This window comes from Gossypium raimondii, chromosome 1, assembly GCF_025698545.1.
Source record: "Gossypium raimondii isolate GPD5lz chromosome 1, ASM2569854v1, whole genome shotgun sequence".
Lineage (NCBI taxonomy): Eukaryota > Viridiplantae > Streptophyta > Magnoliopsida > Malvales > Malvaceae > Gossypium > Gossypium raimondii.
In genome coordinates this window covers 40,675,899-40,698,421 of record NC_068565.1, presented here as the reverse complement: position 1 = coordinate 40,698,421, position 22,523 = coordinate 40,675,899, and the positions used below count along the sequence as shown (strand labels likewise).

The window sequence follows — 22,523 nt, the reverse complement described above, 5'->3', positions numbered from 1 at the left end:
AAATCATGAAAGGGAATAGAAGAAGTTAGGAATGAGAGTATGGGATGATTCTGTTAAATACCGCCATACAGTTTTGCTAACTGGAAATTGTGATGTGTGAAGCTCCGAGCATTCCGGAGGGAACACTGCAGTGTTTGAGCATTAAGGTATATGATGGTAAAATGCGAGAATGAATGGAATAAAATATGAAGAGTAAAGATCATGACAAGGCCATGGAATCGATCAGAGGCTATACTTCTAAAATGAGTAAGATCATAGCTAAAAGATGTTATAGCATCATGACGAAATTGAGTAAGACCATGGCTGAAAGATGCCATGGCATCATAGTAAACAGGACTGAGACCATAGTTAAAAGATGCTATGGCATCATTTGACATTCCTCCAGGACAGAAAACACTGGGTTATATTGAGTAAGACCATGCCTAAGAGATGCTATGACATCAAGTAAGGATTTGACAAAAAAATGAGTATAACCATGGTTGAAAGACACTATGGCATCACAGATAGTCCGCCAGGACAATAAACACGGACAATATTGTGTAAAACCATAGCTAAAAGATGTTAAGACCATAGCTGAAAGACGCTGTGACATCAAAAGTAGTCCCATAGGACATTAAACACGGGATAGCTCAATGAGACATTAAACACGGGGTAGTCTGACAAGATGTTAAAAATAGGCTAGTCCGAAAGGATGTTAAACATGAGGTAGTTTGATGGGACGGTAAATACAAGGAATGAGAGGTAAGACCATAGTGCGACTAGGGAAACCAATGGAGTTTGTCAGGATGACTAGTGTGTAATCATATAACGTAAGACCATGGCTCAACTATGGCAGAACAAGATGGTCTGCTTAGACAATAAGTAATCATAGGACAACCCACAAATAAGGAAAAAGGGGTTGGATGGAAAATGGAAGTATGGATTTACAACAGTTGAGCAAGAGGTCGAAGGAATCCGCCAATGAATTGGAATATAATGAAAAGGAGAAAAGACTGTAAGAGTAATAGTCATGTAAACCACCAGAGCATAAGGATGTTAATTAGGAAGTAGTCATGGAAGTTGGCATACCAGTGGTGCCTAATGTTCAGGCGAACAAGAAATGGTTTAACTAAGGATCATGGATAAGGATTTGCCATTAAGGAACGTTGAGGGCGCTTAGGGAAACCATATAGACTAGTGGTGTATCACATAGGAAGGGAGGGGTGGTTAGAACCCATTAACAAAGGAAGATTCACGGGATGACAAAAGTGTCTGTCAAGACTATTCCTCTTAAAGAGGAAATTGGTGAGGTAGTGTCAGGCAAAAAGGCTAGTCAGGTAAAAATACGGTAAGAAAAATAATTTTTGGGACCAAATGATCACTCAGCATTAGTGATTGAGTATGGTATGCCATATTGGTCTATAGAAGAAGTTTGTGTTACGCTTAAAGTTTGGAAATATGATTTAAGCGAATTATCAAGAAATAATCCAACCATTATTTAGACCAAACGGAATTGGGTCCGTCGAAATGGCGTGAGATCTTGTTAGCCTCACTAACGGATGAACGTAAGCAAGACATATGGAATTAACATAAGAAAAGAGTCCACCACGGACTAAATAGATTGAGAGTACTCCCCAAGAGCCTTTAAGAGGGTAAGTTAGAGGGTCGCCTTAATACGACAAAATGCTAGGAAGAAGGAACCTATGATGGGGATAAGTGGAAATAAGAAATTAGATAAATAAAGGATAGAATCCGTGTGAACGGTGAGGCATTTAGAAAAGTGGTTAGAATGACTCAACGACGAAGAAGGTGGTTTTCCAGGACAACTTAAGAGAAACGTTCTCAGTGAACAAGGAGTTTATTTAATTTATTATAATTAATTAGTAAAACCCCGACAAGGTGGGGTATGTTTGTGTAATATAGAAACTCACTAAGTTCGTTTAAACTTACAAGGGTTATTCTGTGAATGTAGGAGATATGGGATGAGAGACTCGATAAGGAACCAAGCCAAATCGTGATAAGTCAAAGGGCTTCAAAGGGAAATGTCATCCACATAGAATAAGGGTCACCTTTAGTAACTTCGCCAATAAGGCATTTATGTTGTAATTATTTAGATTCCTTAGAGTCTGTAGTTAGGACAATAAACTTTGTGTGGAGATTTAAACTTAGTTGTAAGTTTTATAAATAGATAATAAAAAATGTTTAAACGTAGTGAGGTCTTAGTATGAGGAATAGTTGATTTAGTTGTAACGCCCGCACCCAAATCCGAAGATCATGTCGAGTAGGGGTGTTACAAAAAACACATCTTAATAAATATTGCAAATAATCATAAGAGAATATATAAAAATATTCTTTCATAAAAACATGCTTAATACATAAAAATAATAATAACAAAAATTTGAGGTAATAACAATTGTTTTTAACACATTTAGGGAAGTTATATCATTAAGGCTATTAAAACCATAATCATTGTAGGCATGGTTAGCATCATAGTGAAAATATTCATCTTTTTTTTTTAGAAATTAACTTTCATTTCATCATTTTGGATTGCAAAATTAGTTTCAATATTCTTTCCCTTCTTTTTAATGAATGCTTGACAAAGTTTTACTAAATGCTTAGACGTACGACAGGTATGTGACCAAGCCTCTTCAAACCACTTGGTAACATAAATTTTTAAAAAACTTTGAAGGATTATTTTGACCACCCTTGTTTTGTCCTTCATTATTTTCTTATGGTAGTTAGAAGTACCGCTATTATTAGTACGTCCTTAACCACGTCCACAATTATGGTCACAATTATGGTCGTGGCTATGACCTTTATATTTCAATTTTTATAATTATTATGTTTTACTACATTCACTTAAGGGGATAGGGAAGAACCAGTGGGACAAGTTCCATGGTTTCCATCAATAGCCCATTATTTTGCTCAACCACTGGAAGACACAAGATCAGTTTGGAATACTTGTTAAGATCTTTTTCACATTATTGTCGCTGTAGGAACACATTAGATGTTCCAATCATATAAGGCTTTAGGGATTATTACCATTTTTTTATGGTCAAATCATTCTTCAAAGAATACCACAGTTCAAGAGCATCTTTCAAAGTTAGAAATTCTGCTTTTAGAGTATGTTTGGTTGGGTGTATTGGCATAGCCAATACACCCCTAATCGGTGGGCCCACTTAATCCCATGTTTGGTTGGGTGTATTGCCCTAATACGGGCCTATTACGTTACGTACGCAATCCTCATTTTCTCTGCTTCAACGCTGATTTCCAATCCCTTCCAAAAGATAGGAGTAGCTAATCGGTGTCTGTTTTACCCTTCCCAGCAGAAATCATTCTCTACCCCACCCTTTCCCTCTCCCTCTCCCTCTCCCTCTCCCTCTCCCTCCCAACATCAATAGAAGTTGCCACCGAACCAAACCTCCACCCGCTCAGATCTTTTGTTGACTTTCATCTTGGCATCTTGGCATCTTTCACCAACATCAACAGAAGCGGCAAGTGCTTCTTCTCTTTTTTTACTTAATTTGGATTTTTAATTTTCTTCCTCATGATTGTTTTGTCGACAAAAAACAGATTTGTGTTCTTCAACTATGGTAGGTTTTGTCTGTTGAAATTAGGGTTTTTTTGGGGATAAATTATCAATTCTCCTGCATTATCATTCTATCTTGTATCCTTGGTTGTGCATTGAAATAACTCTAGTTTGGAGTAGAAAGTTAAAACTGCGTGGATTAGGCTTCTGTTTTTTTTTCCCTTTATTTCGCCATTCAAACTTCATGTGTGGTGAAGCCGTTATATAATGATAAAGTATGATTGAGTTTATAATGTCGTAATTACATGGTGGATTTTAATTTCTAAGCAAGAAGTTCTGTGGCTGAACTTTCTGTTTTGTCGTGGCCAAGCAGGAGTTTTAATTGTGAAATGGTCTCTGAGGATATTGTCTATGCATTAAAAATGAACAGCTGATTAATAATCTTGACAACTGCGGAGAACTTCTGATCTATTGTATTCTCATTTTTTGGAGTTTCTGTTTCATTAGATCAATTCATTTTATACAACTTTTCTTGCTTTTGTTTGAATATTTGTTTTATGCTGTTTCTCTTTTCTTGGATTTTAATTTTGATCTAAAGTCACTTGATTTTTGGATTTTAGTTTTGATCTGAAGTTTCTTAAAAAGTAGCATCTATAATCTTCAAGATGTTCGATTTTCAGTATTTCTGGGTCTTATTATGGCTTGTTTGTCGAGAAATTCTAATGTGTGGTTTTGGATATAGGTTTAGTTGAGGCAAAAGTACCATGTAACCATTTAGTTGAATGTTTTACATGTGGAGTAGTGTATAATCTATCATATGTTTTACACACTGCTGGGAGGTATTCAGTTAAGCGTTTTAGAAAGGCTCAGTGCCCCATTGTTGAGAGGCTTACAAACTCATTGATGATGCATGGCCGAAACAATGGAAAGAAACTTATGGCAGTCAGGATTGTGAAGCATGCTATGGAAATTATTTATCTCCTGACTGATCAGAACCCAATTCAAGTCATTGTTGATGCCATTATCAACAGGTGGCCTATATGACCTTTAAGAATTTCCTTTTTCAAATGTATCACTAGCTGACTTTAATCTTTAAAGTAGCAGATGATGTTAATTAAAACATCTTCCAATTCTGGGTTATCTTTGTTGGATCAATCTTTGATAATCCTTGTTGATTTTTGATTGATATAACAGTGGATCTCGTGAAGATGCTACTCGTATTGGTTCTACTGGTGTTGTGAGGTGTCAGGCTGTTGATATTTCTCCTCTTCGTCGAGTGAATCAGGCCATCTATCTCCTCACCACTGGTAATCATGAGTCTGCATTCAGAAACATTAAAACTATCGCTGAATGTTTGGCTGATGAGCTTATTAACGCAGCAAAGGGATCATCTAACAGGTAAATAACAGCCTTTGAACTCCCGTGTTTGAACCTTATTTTGCTTTGAAACTAGGAACTGTCCTTGCAATCCCATTTATTTACCACAGCTTGCTTCATCATTCTCGCGTTGTTTGTGCAGCTATGCCATCAAGAAGGAGGACGAAATCGAGAGAGTTGCCAAGGCCAATCGTTGAGGAATTGGTAGGACTTTGCATAAACCATGGCAGTGGACACTTCTGTTTTTATTCAGTACTTTATAAGTTACCTATTTTGTGTTCCGAACATAATATGAATGTTCCGTTATTTAAGTTGAGATGTTATTGAAGAAAGCATATCCTGTTTTGGTTATATATGCTGTACTTATTTTGCCATGGTTTGAAGCTGTTGAGTTCATCTTTGCTGCAAACAAAGAGATGAGAGTGCTTGATGTGGTTGTTTTGACCACATTAAATCGCCCTGCCTGTTGCTGATAATTAGTACTTAAAAAAGAGACAATTAAAGGAAGAAATCAAATTGAGTTTTTCCAATTATTGAGCAGATGAAATTATACAAGTCTTTCAAAAATATTGTGTTGAATTTCTAACCCAGCCAATAGAAGCAAAGAAAAAAATATTACAAGGAGCAATTGTACAAACTTCTGTTTGAAGTTAAATACAAAGGCCGTAACACTATTGAAATCAAGCCTTTCAACCTGCATTAATAATGGAAGAGACTGCAGTTCATCAACGTCAAATTTTATATGTTTTATGAACATGATTCTCTCTATCTACAAATAAAGAAAAATTTTTTTGGAACTTTATACTACAAAAGTCGATTTAATAATCCCCGTTCTAATACTGCTTATGTTGTTTGGCTTGTTTCAGTTGGAAATATAATTTATTAGTTATAATTATTTTAAATTTTATTAAATCATATATTTTAATTAAAATATATTTAATATTAATTATTTCAAATTTTCTTTTATAGTATCATATAATATGATTTGAGTAAATTCATATAAGAATATTAATTATTAAGAATTTTATTAAATTATATATTTTAATTATAATATATTTAATAATAATTATGTTAATTTATATTTTCTTGTATCATATATTATGATTTGAGTAAATTCATATAAGAATATTAATTATTAAGAATTTTATTAAATTATATATTTTAATTATAATATATTTAATAATAATTATGTTTAAATATGATTAAATTATTTATTATTGATATTAATAATCTTATTAAAATTTAAATAACAATAACAATAATAATTTACCAAAACAAATTTCGCTAATTATAAGAATTTTATTAAATTATATATTTTAATTAAAATATATTTAATAATAATTATGTTTAAATATGATTAAAATATTTATTCTTGATAATAATAATCTTATTAAAATTTAAATAACAATAACAATAATCATTTACCAAAACAAATTTATGCTAAGGGTATTCTAGTCATTTTAGTTTTTTCCATTATGCTATTACACCTCTATTCCATTCAACCAAACACAAGATTACTATTACGCCTCTATTCCATTACATTCAACCAAACAGTTGATTTGCTATTACACCTCTAATCCAATACACCTCTAATCCAATACAGCGAACCAAACGCACCCTTAATGTGCCATGTAAATGATGACAGATGATAATCATTTCTTTTACCTTGTGTTGATTAGATGCCTCTTAATTTTCTAAATTCATATTTCCTAAACCTTTAGCATTTTGGCATCTAATTCCCATTATAAATCATTTTCCTTGAGATAAAGATAACAAAGGTCTCAAATATGAGTTCACCAAGATTCAACATTATCCAAACTATTATAAAACAACAATGATTAAAATATGAAATATTACAAATGCATAGTCAAATTCTTTCATACTTGTTAATCATGTGCAACTTGATTAGAAATAATCGATAGGTAACATAGCATGTTTGGTAAAAGTTACCAAATAAAAATATGACTATTCTTATTTTTAATCATATCAATGACATATATTATGGAAGATATACATATTTAAGCAAAGATATACAATTTGTTGGTACTTTACTCTTATTAAAAAAAGCTTAGATCATAAATAAACATATCACAAGATATATAAAATGTAAATTGTACTTAAAATGAAAAAAAATGAGCATTATTTTTAAACATCTAACAATATCTTATTCAACCTTTTTACTAAGAAAATTGAAATTTGAAAAACTTTCAAGTAAACATATAAAATCACAAGCGTTAGGATTGTTGTTTCAAAAAGAATGTTGCAAATCTAGAATACTTGTCATCCAATGGAATATTGAAACTATAGAGTAAGCTCATGCTAATAACGTGTAATAAAACTAAAAGATAGATTGTAGTAATAACAAATATAAGAGAATAGAAAGAAAAAAAAATATGAGAGAATATAAGACATAAGATGGGATGGTAATATTTTCTTTTAACTTTGGGGCCATGAGTTTATACATACCCTCTATTTATAGGACTTCAACCACCATAGGTTAGAAATGCATAAATAAGAAAATTAAAACACCATAAAATTTCATGGGCGTTAGGAATTGAAAGGCCATCCACATAATTGTTTAGGGTTACAATAAAAACTTTTTTTTATCTATTTCATCTTGCACATCTTACTTCAAATAGTATGGACGAAATCTACATGTACGACTAGTTCCTACTTAAATTTATACTGGAATAAAATTTGAACTTTGGTGTTCTAGTTTACTACCGAAATGAGACATTCCGACCAATGCAAGTGGTAATAGTACAGAATTGACTCCTATGTTTTCAACAATATTAAGATTTCAGCATACAAGCGGTAATTTCAATACCTCCTCTTCCTTAGACAATTTTAGATTAATGGGTTTTTTTTACAACTTTTTTTTATAATTTTAGTAAACTTTTCCCTTTAAAAAATCTTGTTTTTTTTAAAATGAACCGGGTTAAAACAAGGGTAAAAAATATACCTTTTTGAAATTGAAAAAGCGACGAAAAATGTTGTTGATAGGATCCCTTTGAACTATGTTAATCCCAAGCCGCAACAATAATGTTTCGGCCTCTACGTAATCTACTCAGTCAAAGAACGAACGACAAAACTCTCTTGAAATTTTTTCAGAGAGAATTTTTAAAAAAGGCCGTTGGACCATTTGATTTTCTTTTCTTGGTAACCCTCACACAATCAGGGATTCATATTCCTTTTATTTTTCTTTGATATCACACATCAGAAAAAAAAAAAGAGGATTATTCCCTTATTTTTAGAGAAGCAAATGGAAAGTCAGATAAAAAATTATATTATTGTAACAGGCCGTTTTTAGTGAAATCGAAATAGTAGTTTTGGGACCACAAATCCTCAGAAGAAAATTTATTTTAAAATTATTTTATGGTCTACCATATGATAGGAATATCGTATAAAAATTTCATTAAGAAAAATTTTCTTGATTACATGTTTAATTGATAAAAGGACCAAATGCATGAAATGCAAAAGTATCAAATAGCTATGGAATTTAAAATTGAGGTCCTTATATGGAAAATAGACCATTAAGAAGAGTTATTAGATAATTATGATTACTCATCAATGGAAAATTTGATAAAGAAAAGGACTAAATTGGAAAGTGGAAATAATAAAAGATGATAAATGATTAAATAACAAAATATCATCTTTTCCATCATCTTTCCCAAATAAAAATAAATGGAAACCCTAGTTTGAAGCTTGAAGAATAGACAAGCTTATATTGCTCAATTAGGTGAGTATTCAAGTCCCATTTTTTATGATTTTTATGTTTCCGAGATCGAAATAGCTTAATCTAACTATCTCGGGGATTAATTTGTAAAGTTATCAAAGTTATAGGGTTTTGAAATTGATGAATATAGTTTAATTGTGAAGTTTTATGATAGAAATTGAAAGGTTGTTGATAGATAAACAACTTTTGTAAAGGGAATTTTGATGAAATCATGATTTTGGGACTAAATTGAAAAGATGTAAAATTCATGGAAAAATTTTGATTTTTATGAAATACATGGGTTGTTGATGTTATATGTAAAAATCTTCTAGGCTTGGAATAAGGATTAAATTGCATGAATTTCATTTTCTGAGCCTAGGGATGAAATTGTAATTAATCAAAAGTATAGGGGTAAAATGGTAATTTTTCCAAATACGTGAATTGAATTGAAATGAACTTAAATTGATGTTAAATTCATTCATATAGATCCGGATAAACCAAATACGAAATTGGTTTGAGGAAAAGAAAAAGTGTCGGATTAGTAGATTACAAATACACGAACACTTATCGAGGTAAGTCCGTGTAACTAAATTGTGTATATTTATATGTTTGAATTGAAATTTGTATATGTGAATTGTATAAATGTCATATATGAAAATCATTCACATATCCGACAATGTCTGACTAGTATTAAGTCTCGTTTGAACAAATGAAATTCGATTGGATATGTTGTGATCCTGCATATGTTGCGGACACACCACAGCTCGAAAGAGCATCCTGTTATTAGCCCTCTCAAGCTACCCGTTATATGGTTCTTGCGAGCTTCTCGTTAATAGCTCTTTGGAGCATCCCGATCGATTGTGATCCTACGTGTGTTGTGGACACACCGCAACTCTTATGAGCGTCCCGATATCTGGCTCTTCAGAGCTTTCCGATTAAAGGCTCTTTGTAAGCTTCCTGATTAATGGCTCTCCAGAGTTTCCCGATATGGCTCGCTTGAAATTCTCTATATATGGCTATTCGGAGCTTCCTAATTAATGGCTCTTTGGAGCTACCCGTTATTGGCTCGCATAAGCTTCCTGAATATGGCTCTTATGAGCTTCCTATTATACAGCCCAGATAAGCTTCCCATTACATGGCTCATATGAGCTTCCCGTTATATGGCTCAAGTGAGAGCTTCTCGATTATGTGCTCTAATGAGCACTCCTGAATATGAATTGACAGATTACAGTTTTGTATACTTCCAGTGTGCTACCTGTGTATCCATCGATATTTTAAATGATTCTACGGGAAAAGTGTTGACATGGAATAATATGAATCTGAGATGAATTTTTATGATTATATACTTGAAATACAATGATATCATTTGTACATGTTTCATGAATACTTGATGTGAAAAGTATAAGTATATGAAAATTTATTATTGATGAGCTCATATATGTTTCTTAATATTCATATGAATTACATGACTAAAATGTTTGATGAGGATATGTGTTTAGGCAATTGGCCAAATTGGTTTGAGCATGTTTAGTTAGCTTACCTTAAATGTGAATTAAATGGTAAGTTAATTTCCTGTTATACGAACTTACTAAGCATTAAATGGTTACTTTATTTTATTTCTTCTGTTTTATAGTAACCTGAAAGCTCGTTAAGGTTGGAAGTTGGTCGGAGCCACATCACATTATCAATCTCCCTTTTTGGTATATTTATTAAATCAACTTTGGTATAATGGCATGTATAGGTTAATTTTGTCATTGATGAAATGTAAATATTTTGTTGTGATTAGCCATTTCAATGGCTTATATTTGATACATTTTGATATATATAAGTATATGGCCTTATCATGGTTGATATGTGTTTTGCTATAATTGATTGATGGTTAATCAATAGGCAAATTGTAACATGGCTTAAGTTGGTATTTGGTATAGATATGAATATATATATATGTAAGTGATCAAATTGTTAAACATAGATACTTGATTATATAAGATGATAATAAGCATAAGACTTGGTTTTGGCTTGATTCAAATGTTTTATATTGGATTCAGAATGTGTTTAAGTGTTAATGCAGGTAGAAGACAAGTTTGGGTGAGAAATAAGGCTTAGAAATGGCCTTATTTTGTCCATACGGGCAGACACACGAGCGTGTGTCTTAGCCGTGTGTCATGGCACACGGACGTGTGACTTGGTCGTGTGACCCCTACACACGGGCGTGTGACTTGGCTGTGTGACCCAAGTTAGAGAGTTACATAGGTATGGACACGGGCTGGACAAGGCCGTGTGCCTCTATTTTGAATGCCCACACGGCCTAAGACACGGGCATGTCTCACACGGCCTGACCACACGAGCGTGTGCTCGTTGCACCTTGGAAAATTTTTGAAATTTTGCGAAAAATTTTTTGAGTACCCGAAGTCCTGATTTGTTTCGAATGTGTATTTTAGACCTCGAGAGTTCATATAAGGGACTTTATGATTTTTTTTTGTTATGAATACTGTATGAGGTGAAATATCTGTTTACTTGATTTGTAAATTCTGGTAATACTTCGTAACCCTATTTTGGCAACGAATATGGGTTAGGGGTGTTACAATTCTTTCCAAAAGAATATCAATTTCCATGTCATTTTATATGTTGGCCGAAATTACCATAACTGTTTATATTAATAATTTTGGTAAACTATATACAATTAATATTTTGTATGAATCAAATTCATATATTAATTTTATATATGTTATCTATTTGTATACAACAAGTTTGTACATATAATATGTTCAATATTTAACTATCCAATTAAATTAATTCAATAATTAATTTAATTCATGTGACAGCTGAATAGAATACCAAATGTATTTGGATTCTATTCGCTTCAACTATAGGGTGTGACCTTGTAGGCTCTTGTAACGTTTCTAATATTACAAGCAATGAGTGACATCTAGCAATGTATCATTGCTACCCAAGTTACAAGAAGTCATGATTCAACATAACCTTTTTGTGATAATTTTTTTTCTATATTATATCATTTTATCCTTAATATCTAGATTGGACACAAGTCATGGAATAGTCACACTTGTATAGTCCAATCTCAGATTTCTTGATATTCCGAGTAGACTATAATAAACAAATAAGTGTGATATCTCATATCAACTTATTCGAGTATGACCATGCAGTTCTAGTCTCATTCCATCAAAAGGCCTAAGATATTGCTCCCATTATGTAGAAGGGACAAATCCTATCTTGATCAATCATATCCCACTACATAGATTGTGACATACCCAACATTAGTCTTTATAGTATAACCTGTTATGGTAGATGTTTGACTGTGTCAAAATATACGACTCACGATATTGGGATAATGATGATCTCAAGTCTGAGAATCATATACATAGTTATCACTATGAGTAATGTTGTGGCTATTACCTAAGAATCCAAGAAACATACTTATAGCGAGTTAGTCCAGTACGTTGTTCTTTAACAGATACTCATATATCGATTTTGACATCCTTATATCAATGACAACACTTTATCATCAATCAACTACACATTAGTCTTAATGGATTATCATTGTCCAAGCCCACAATAATACTTGACTAATGATAACTCTTGAAAAGAGTTATACTTCATGACTTTAGACCTAGCTAATTGTCTGTACTTAAGTAAATTTAGTTGGATTTTAGGACATTCCATTCGCAATTTTCATTGCATTACATTAAGAAGATTGGACTGTGCTTAAATGTTATTATATGTTACTTTTAATTGCTTGTGGTAGGGCTGTGTTTGGTGGTTTGGTAGGTGCAGGTTGAGGAATGAGAAATAAAGGAGTGAAGGTTTGCTAGGGCAAAAGGTTGGACATTTTGTCAGCTCGTATATTGTTACAATTCTAGGAAGACCGAGTTAACACTCAACGCATACTAGTTTTAGCGCAACTGTACTTGTACCAGAAAATTTTACCTAAAAAGAGGAGAAGATAATCCTGGGCTATTGGTTTTTATCCTAGAAAAAATAATTTAAAAAGAAGATAATTTTGGAATGTTGAAAAAAGAATTTTATAAAAGTGAAAAGATAAAGTTGGGTTGTTGGATTTACCTTAGGGAAAAAGCTTATAAAAATCCAAAGGAGGAAACCCTAAAGGACGAACAAGAGTGGAAAGCCTTAGGCAACAATAAAGGGTAGGGGCTAAGTAGAGACAGAAAGAGGAAGACGAAAGCAGTCCCTCTCAGCCACTGCAGGACACTGTGTTGCTAGAGTGTGAACTGGACACACGAAAGCTGTCTTCCCGAAGTCTTCCATATTTCTTACTTTTTTCTTCTGTGAATTGAATGGTGAAAATTATGTTGGATGTTATTTTGGTTTTGAATTTCATGTGCCAACCCATGAGCTAAATCTCATCGAGTTAAGATTACATGATGAACCTTTTATTTTCTTTAATGGTTGAAGCATAGATCCGAATCAATTTACTATTTCATTTAATTGTTTTTATTTCTAAATTGTATGCGTGCAATCTTTAGGCATAGATGACTTTCGACATGCCCATAAATTAAATCTAATTTTGAAAAGGTTGGATTAGTTGGATCGATATTGAATGATATGAGCAAGTACACGACCGATACTTGCAATAGAATTTAGACATAGAGCAGCGTTCATACAGAAGGAAAACAATGCAGGGTACCATATTAAGGCCTATAGACATGGGCAAGGTAACTTGAGGTTTTTGCTCACAAAAGAAGCAATCATTTTAGAACTCTTCTGAGCAGTAAACTGAGTATGATTCTACTGAGACATTATTGGCAATAAGGGTAGATTCTTAGTAATACCGACCTTCTCAATCAATATCGTATATCCTTTATTCTTTGCCACATCATTATTAATTATTTATTTCTTCATTTACATAATATTCTCGCAGTAATTCTCATAATTGCCATTATATTTCTACTATTGTTTTTTCATAACATTTCCAAGTATTCATTAATTCCACTTATTGCATATATCACTATTCCTTTAATTGCCACTGCATACTTACCATAGCTTTACCATAGCATTAATTGCATTTTATTGTAATAACTTGACCACTTTTGTTCCTTAATCCAATCCTCGTGGGAATGATCTTACTCATCACTTTATTACTTGATCCAACGTGTATACTTGCACAATTCACATATCATTTCACACACGACAACTAATGACCTTTTAAGAATAATCATATTATTCTCAAGACTTTATTATTAATCAGTTTATTTATACACAAAAAAAAAAGAAACTGAAATAACAATGACAATGATTTATATTAACAAACAAGGTAAAACAATTATGTGATTACAATGATCTCATGTATGGTCTTGGGCATATTCTAACAATCTCCCACTAGCACTAAGACCAATCAATCATATATCTAATACCAAGTGGCTTAGTGTGATGATCATGCTTCTATTATGTCAGAGGTTTCGTCAGTGGATCATTGATGTTGTCATCTATTGGTACTCTGCATGTTTCCACATCTCCTCGATCAATGATTTCTTGAAAGAGATGAAAACGCCTAAGTATATGTTTGGATCAATAATTTATTGTTGCCATAGTAAAGTTCTATAGCATTTGATATGCTAGGCACAACCCCTAGTTATGATAGGAACTTCTTGATCTAAACAACATCTTTTGTATCCTCACTAGCTGCAATGTACTCGTCCTCAATTGTAGAATCAACTACTTTATCTTGCTTTGAAATTTTTCAGCTCATAGCGCCAACATTAAAGCAAAACACAAAACTCGATTGCTATCGTGAATCATCCTTGTCGATTTGGAACCTAGCATCAGTGTAACCTTTTGCACTTAGCTCTTCCTCACCTCTATATATAAGGAATGTATCATTAGTCCTTCTCAAGTACTTAAGGATATTTTTAACTGCAACCTAATAACCTTCACTAGGATCTACTTGGTACCGACTCGTCATGCTTAAAGCATATGATACATCTAGACGAGTACATAGCATGGCATACATGATAGACCTAATAGCCGAAGCATATGGAATCTTACTCATACGTTCTCTCTCTTGTGGAGTTGAAGGATACATTTTCATTGAGAATGAAATACCATGTCTAATAGGTAAGAATCCTCTCTTAGATTCTTCCATGTTAAACCTTTTTAGTACTTTATCTATGTATGTACTTTGGTTTAGACCTAGGAGTCATCTTAATCTATCTCTATAGATTTTGACTCCTAATATGTATGTAGCCTCCCCCAAGTCCTTCACAGAAAAACAACTTCCTAACCAAGTTTTAACAGACTGTAGGGTAGGTATGTCATTTCTTATGATAATTATGTAATGTACAAACAGTACCAAGAATACAATAGTGCTCCCACTAATTTTCTTGTAAACACAAGGCTCATATTTATTTGTGATAAAACTAAACTCTTTGATCGCATCATTAAAACGAAGATTCCAACTTTGAGAAGCTTGTTTCAATCCATAAATGGATCTTTGTAGCTTGCATATCTTTCCAGAATCTTTTGGATTGACAAAACCTTCAGGTTGTGTCATGTACACATCCTCTTCCAGTTTCCCATTAAGGAAAGTTGTTTTGACGTCCATCTGTCAAATTTCATAATCACGAAATGCAACTATTTCAAGTAAAATCTGAATGGATTTAAACATAGCAATAGGAGAAAAGGTTTCGTCATAGTTGACACCATGAACTCATCGAAAACCTTTAGCGATTAATCGCCTTTTGTATGTTTGTACATTACCATCTATATCAATTTTCTTTTTGAAAACCCACTTACACCCTATGGGTTTAACCCTTTCAAGTAGGTCAACCAAGATTCATACTTGGTTTTCTGACATGGAATCCATATCAGAATCTGGGCTCACCATAACTTCTTGATTAGTCCTATCCCGTCTAAGTGTTATTGGTGTTGAACATCAACGTGTGAAAGTTAAAATCAAAGGCATTGACAGAATGTTGTACGGGTGTGTCATAGGCCTAGTGACAAAATACCCCTGATTGTCACCTACTCTAGTAATCGAGGGGCGAAATCTATGAATGCCTCACCATTGATGATGATTCCGGCAGGTTTTGGAATGAGCTTTGCAACAATGATGTGAATCCACTGCACAACTGTATGGTGGGACTTTCAACTTCTTGATCTAGTTTAAGATTTGGTGGACATAGTGTAACTGAGCTCGGGCCACCTTCATCCTCCTCAACGAAGTTGGCATACAACTCTAGTACAACATTCCCACTAGAGTAATGAGATTTGATCACCTGCTCTAGATCGTTATCCTTATTGATATGAAAAATGGCATATCTAGCGGGTTTCAATGACGAAAAATATCTACATTTGAGGCTCAAAATTCTTCTCTGAATCCCCACTTTGTGCCTAATCCTTGTCCGAAGCTATTTTAACGTTATGGTTCGGTTGAATGTCAGATCTTCAAATTGTGCTGATAAAAAAACAGGGCCAATTTTAGTCTCACAAATTTGACCATTGTAATGGATAAGAGCTTATACTTGTCTTCTCATCTTCAACCAAATAGTATGTTCCACATGTTTAAAACTGAGAAAATAGTAAAAAGAAAATATATAGTACTTATCACCCAAAACCCTAGACCTATACATAATTTAACGAATTACCTTTTCTTTAACAATAGCAGAGGAATGGAATTCAAGTTTTCATGACAATGTCAATTACTCCTAGTGCCAAGTATCCTTCAGATCAACAATCTACTTCAAAGGCCGGTATGAAAAATCAAAGGCCTGTATTGAGTTCTTTATATAAAGCTCTTTTTGTGTGGGAGAAAACGCTCCCTCGCAGAGGTATGGGGCGGGGAAAGGGAAATTTTTTTATCCTGGGTTGTAGGGGCTCAGAGGCAAAAGCAATCGAGTTGGTTGGGAGGTTGAAATGGCTAAAGAGAAAACGCTCCTTATAGGAGGCATTTTCATCTGACACGGCAGTGAAAGCGTTTCTTGAAGAACGCATTTTCAATTTACATATGGCAAGAAAACGCTTATTGTACGAAGTTTTTTCATTGACATGTCAGATGAAAACACCTCTTGTAGGGAGCATTTTCTCTCTAGCCATTTCAACCTTCCAGCCAACTCGATTGCTTCTACCTCTGAGCCCCTATAACCCAGGATTCCCGGGATAAAATATTTCCTTGTTACCCTTATTCATCCCCTATATAAATGCACATTCCCATCCTCCTAATTCAGTATCTTAAATTATTACTTTTCTTTTTTCTTGCATTTTGAAAATTTTTATTTTAAAGATTTATTTCTCTCACTTTGAGGGGGACATAATCATCGTTTTAAGTTGTATTTGGGTTCACAATAATGTCATGGAGCTCGGTAACCTACCAATTTCACCTTCTGTGTGAGTATGGCAGTATCACTTTAAAAATCGAGATCACTTTACAACTCGAGGTCCAAGTTGGTGGTGATTATACCATTTAGGGTTGAAGTGTAACTAGGGCTTCAAGGTTACAAAGGTTATGTTGTCAAAGGATGGAGCATAACTAGGGCCCTAGTTGACGGTGATTATGCGAGCACGACAACTAGTTTCTCCTCATCGGAGGAGCATACTTTATGAAACCTATAGGAAAGTGCAAGGAAGAAAAACGTAGGGGTCTTCTAGTATAATCAAGTAATTAATGTTGTTTATGTCCACCAAAGGCGGTGACCCTGTTAGTAAAACCTATTACACCCCAATTATGTCACAGGTTTTAATAACGGGGTCATCGCCTTTGGTGGACATGGATAAAACGAAATACTTGATTATACTTAAAGGCCACTACATTTTTCTTCTTCGCACATTTATTTGGGTTTTATAAAACATCCTCTTCTAACGAGAAAAAATTGGTTGTCGTGCCCGCATGACTACTGCCAATGGGGCCCTATTTATGCTCCATCCTTTGACAACATAACCTTTGTAAACTTAAAGTCTTAATTACACTTCAACCCCAGACTGTACAATCACCGTCAACTAGGATCTTGAGTTGCAACGTGATCTAGCTTCCTGGGTGATGGCACCATACTCAAATGACAGATGAAATTTGTAGGTCACCCAACTCCATGGCACCACTGTAAATTCAAACAGTCCTTAAAACTATAACTATGTCTATCTCAAATATGGACAAAAATAAATCTCGAAAATTTTAATTTCCAACTGCACGAAAAAGGAAAAGAAAAAAAATATTTTTTCCAATGTGAAAACACGTCTTACAGGGTGCGTTTTCACTTATATGGTAGTGAAAACGCGACATCAGTGAAAACATGCACTGTAAGACGCGTTTTCCTTTCTCTCTCCAAAAACAATGTAAATTGGTAAATTATAAAATTTTTAGTATACTTTCTCAATTGTGTTTTTTTTCAGCATATTTCAATAAATTAACCTCTAAATCATCCTTATCTTCAACAATCATTATTGACTCGTATTTCCTCAATTTAATCAAATTACATTTTATTCTTTCTCCATTTTAAAATTTATAATTTGACTCTTTTATGCCAAAATCTCTTATTTACAGTTATTCTCTCAAAATTGATTTTTACAAGTCAAAACAATTTTTAGGACTTCACTTATTAAACTTCCATTTAGATCTTTTCAAAGTTTTGTTGTATCGGATCTCGGAGCAATACATTTTATTGTACCGAAAATTTAAAGCATTATACCAAGTATTTTATTATATGGTGGTTATATCAAGGCTTTTCATTCTCTCTCTGTATATATATTATGAAGGATAATTTATTGAATCTTTTTCCAATGTCATCCTATAGACTCCCTTGATCTCTATGCAGAATAGTTTAGAACAAATGGAAGGTGTCAACCATTATATTAGGGTGGGATGTCAGTAATTTATATGATTGGACTTGAAAAACAATATTGTGAAATTACTATCATTTACATTTAATTATAACATATATGTCTAAAACATACTCAATCCGATCCAAGCTTCATTTTCACACATAGAATGATCAAAGTTACAATTAAATCTTAACAACATAAAGCGATATACCTAGATTTATAATGAAACAAACTCCTATGGCTATGAAACAACATAGAAAAGAGAAAAAAGAATATGAATATCAATCTTTACAAATGAATATCATCTATATTCACTCATTAGAACCTGTCAAAACTTTGACCATAATCTGCATCACTTTAACTCTCTTTTGCAAACACATAATATATTCAGCTGTGTCCCTGAAAAGACCACCTAAACCCATGGATTCCTTGTTGGGAATCAGCTTCTTCAGGGTTTTAACCTTCTTTTGGAAAGGGTTCAAAGTCCTTGTACAACCTTCTGGTATTCTCTTCATCAACATGCTTCTGGACCTTCTTCTGCACCTCCAATGGCGCTTTACAGTTTTCCCCCACACTCTCTGCTTCTTAACTTTCAACCTTCTCTTGGACTCAGACATTAGGTCATTGCAATCTAATGAAAGGAGGGGAAGTGGAGAAATTCCCATGATTCCTTTGAAGCCCTTTTGTTGCCAATGCAAAAGGATCCCTTGTACTACAGAACCAGCAGGAATGAGAGCTTTTAAATGGGCAATAAGGATAAGCTCAAATAGTTTAATGACAGCTAAAAATGGTGGGGACAAATGCATAATTTCATGGAAGGTCTCCAAGGGAATGGGATGAATGAATAAGAAATAGCCAAGTGTATACCTAAAGAGGTGTTTGCTTGTTGCTTTGGGCATGTTCTCCAACTCAATGCACATGTAACCACATGATTTTCCCCTCTTCTAAACCACCACCTTTCATCACCCTAATCTGATGGAAACACCCTGTATTATTCCTCCCTCACTTTCCATATTTAATGCAGGATATTGGTAAGGTATTTGTTATATTTTGGCGTAATTTGACATTTGTATTTGACAAAAATTATATATTTTGTTACTTGAAAGTAATCGTATTAACGGTTTAGTGTTTAATTCAGATTTTAAATTTGATTTGATGAAAATTCATAATTAGTTAATAATATTAACAATTAAGTTTCACCAAATCAACTTTAAAACTTGAATTAAATCACATCAATCAAATTGTATGAAAACTAAATTTATTCTATTAAAATATCAAGAGAAATAATAATATTAACAATTTACTTTTTCAAATTATCCATAAATCTTAAATTAAGAACTAAAAGTTAATACGATTACTTTTGATACCAAACTAAATACATGTATCGGATTGGACTAAAAAATAATACAAATAACATATTAAAAATAAGTATCAAACTTAGATATCAAACAACATATTAAACCTTAATTTCCTCATTCCAGCTCAATCAACATCCGCATTCCACGTTTACAAAAATAAACTTTGAAGCCTCTAGGTTTGTCGTTTAGCCCATGTTTCCAGATAGGAAACCTACGCCATAAACTATTAAGGAATGTATGCGGCTCAAGATTGTGGCTTGTCAATGTCAATAGATGTGTAAACAAAAGTAGGACATTCTGGTTATTGATGTTGGGGATAAGGTAGACTTTGTTCTCACACTCATCTAAAACATCATGTTCGAACATGTTGGGATAGAAATGTATGCATGAAACTCCACCACCTACACAATTCTTAGGGACAAAAATGCATGCATGAATTACTGCCGTTGCTACTCCGTACACTACATTATGAAACTATACAGCTTATTTTGAAACAAAAACATATAGACCTTTTCGTACAAAAGCTCATGATCATTTTAATATCTAATAATCATATGAATAACACCCAATTTCATCAAATGTGCATTTCATTTTTCTAAGTTAGAAAGTGGCTATTCATGTTTGAGCCTAGAAATTGATGTTAATAAGAAATTAACATAAGTACTCACTATATGTTTTTTTTAAATAATAATCATAAAACTACATTATTTTGGTACCCTGTTAACTCCTGCCTACATATAGATTACAATTTTCATGACAGGCAATTTATTTTAATTTTAGTAATAGATTATATTTAAAATTATTAAAACTTTAATAATTTTTAAAAATAAATTTATTGAGATTAATTTATTTTGGATATTGAAATTAATGATCGTATCAAACCTTAGGTAAATATTTTAAAAATCAATCCAACCCAGCCTCCTTCAATCCGTATAAATCTCATGCATTATACCTTTTAATTTTGGTCCTTTATTTATCTATAATATTTATAAGCACCAATTTAGAATTTTTTAAATAATTAAAAATTCTTTTTATTTTTCATCCTATTATTAAATTAATTTTAAAATAGTTATAGTAAAAAGTTCTGTCAATTTTAAAATAAAGTTAATACTTGAATAGAATTTTAAAAAATATAGGAAAAATTCGTCTGTTAGTTTTATTTTTTTAAAAATTATTGTAATTCTATTGACGTAAAATGAAACTATTATTTGAATAGAACTTTAAAAATCTTAATTATTACTTAATTAATTTAAAATTATATATCAATTAAAATTTAAAGTTTAGCTTTATAAATAGTACTTAATAATTAGAATTTCTCCATTATTTGTTTGATGTAAATGAAAATATTTTGTGAATTTGTTTTAAAAAGAAAGACAAATTTCAACAACTATTTTTATTCACTATTACTAAATGTGTCCTAATTTTTTATTTGTTTTCAAATTAGTATTATTTACTTTCTTATAGTCCAATTTTGTACATTATTTAAGAATTAAGAAAAAATCATTATTAATAATAAATAACAAAAAATACATTATATAAATTAACTAAAAATTAAATATATAAAATAACATGTAATACATACAACATTATAAACTAATAATTACAAGACAAGCAATAGTTGTGGCGGCTATAGCACATGGATGAATCCTTCACCCCGTAACAATATAACAATATATATGCATTTATTATTGATTATCCACTAAACTTTGCTAATGATTGTAATAGTGGACACATGCTGCCTTTCTATATATGCGGTGACACCTAAATAAAATATCTTAGCTTCCTTTATTGCTTGCCTTCGGTTCTGTTTTAATAAACAAAGGTTATTAAAATTTGGATATTGTGTTATTTCAAATTTAGATATCAAAGTTTCAAGCATCTAACAGGTTTTATTATCACTTGAAAACATGGCATTAATTTTTCTATCATAAGATTAAAACTACTTCCCTCACTAGAGCATATATAAATATATATTAACTTGATCAACAAAACGATGTAGAGAATTCAGAATTCATCCTTGGCCCTTTTGGAAGCTTTCCTAACGTTGTTGGAATGCAACTTGACAGGGTAAGAGTTAGACCACAAAGGCCTTCTTTAGCATCGATGTCTCGTTGATGTAACCCTTCTCTTAAAAGTCGTCACCCCACGAGTACTTTGTCCCATCATGGGTTTCTCCATATCCTACCACTGTCACCCCATGGTTCAGTCAGTGCCACACCCTGTCAAACAAAATTTTCTGGTTATGGGAGTATTTATATTTCCTCTTTTCGCATTATCGTTGCATCAGTTATGTAAATGGAGTAAATTGTTGACAGAATACAAGTTCAGGCACATTTTTAAAAGAGATATTCTGAGACCCAATTTACATGTTAATCATTATCAGAATCTTATGGTTTGAAAATTTTAATTACCTCCGAGTAGAACTGGAAATCCTTGCCACCAGCATCTATAACGATAGACACAGGTTGGTTTGCAACAGCTTTCATCAGAGCTTTTTCTTATTTTTCTGGTACCATTTCATAGCCATCAATGATCACCGCAGGACCATTCAACTGAAATATCAGCAGTGAGCCATATTCAGAACATCATATCTGCATTAAGAAGGGGTAAAAAAATCGAGTTTCTTTTGTTACCCTGGATGAGTCACACGACTCGTCTTTGGCCTCGTAAGGGTAGTTATTCTCAGTAGTTAGTCCATCACTTTGCTTGATGAACTCAAATGCTGGTTCCATCAACCCTCCATCACTACCTTAGTTCTCCTAACCACAATCAACTAGCT

At 32.8% G+C, this 22,523-nt stretch overlaps 2 protein-coding genes across 2 annotated transcripts; one reads left to right on the top strand and one right to left on the bottom strand.

Moving 5' to 3' along the window:
• The first annotated feature begins 1,238 nt into the window (after window positions 1–1,238).
• LOC105787025 (40S ribosomal protein S5) lies at window positions 1,239–5,238 on the top strand. Its single transcript, XM_052622561.1, has 4 exons — window positions 1,239–1,327; window positions 4,348–4,539; window positions 4,703–4,906; window positions 5,028–5,238. The coding sequence occupies exons 1-4, from the start codon at window positions 1,239–1,241 to the stop codon at window positions 5,080–5,082; spliced, it is 540 nt and encodes a 179-aa protein (XP_052478521.1). The 3' UTR covers window positions 5,083–5,238.
• A 13,226-nt stretch (window positions 5,239–18,464) lies between these two features.
• On the bottom strand, window positions 18,465–19,121 carry LOC105787308 (transcription factor UPBEAT1). Its single transcript, XM_012613683.2, has one exon. The coding sequence runs from the start codon at window positions 19,049–19,051 to the stop codon at window positions 18,698–18,700; it is 354 nt and encodes a 117-aa protein (XP_012469137.2). The 5' UTR covers window positions 19,052–19,121; the 3' UTR covers window positions 18,465–18,697.
• Window positions 19,122–22,523: the final 3,402 nt, after the last annotated feature.

What these genes read in the sequence shown, in the direction of transcription:
- LOC105787025 (XM_052622561.1), top strand. Translation starts at nt 1,239, where the DNA reads ATGACAAAAGTGTCTGTCAAGACTATTCCTCTTAAAGAGGAAATTGGT. An exon ending in GTTGATGCCATTATCAACAG is followed by an intron (nt 4,540 to 4,702) that starts GTGGCCTATATG and finishes TTGATATAACAG; the next exon opens with TGGATCTCGTGAAGATGCTA. An exon ending in GCAAAGGGATCATCTAACAG is followed by an intron (nt 4,907 to 5,027) that starts GTAAATAACAGC and finishes TTGTTTGTGCAG; the next exon opens with CTATGCCATCAAGAAGGAGG.
- LOC105787308 (XM_012613683.2), bottom strand. Translation starts at nt 19,051, where the DNA reads ATGGGAATTTCTCCACTTCCCCTCCTTTCATTAGATTGCAATGACCTA.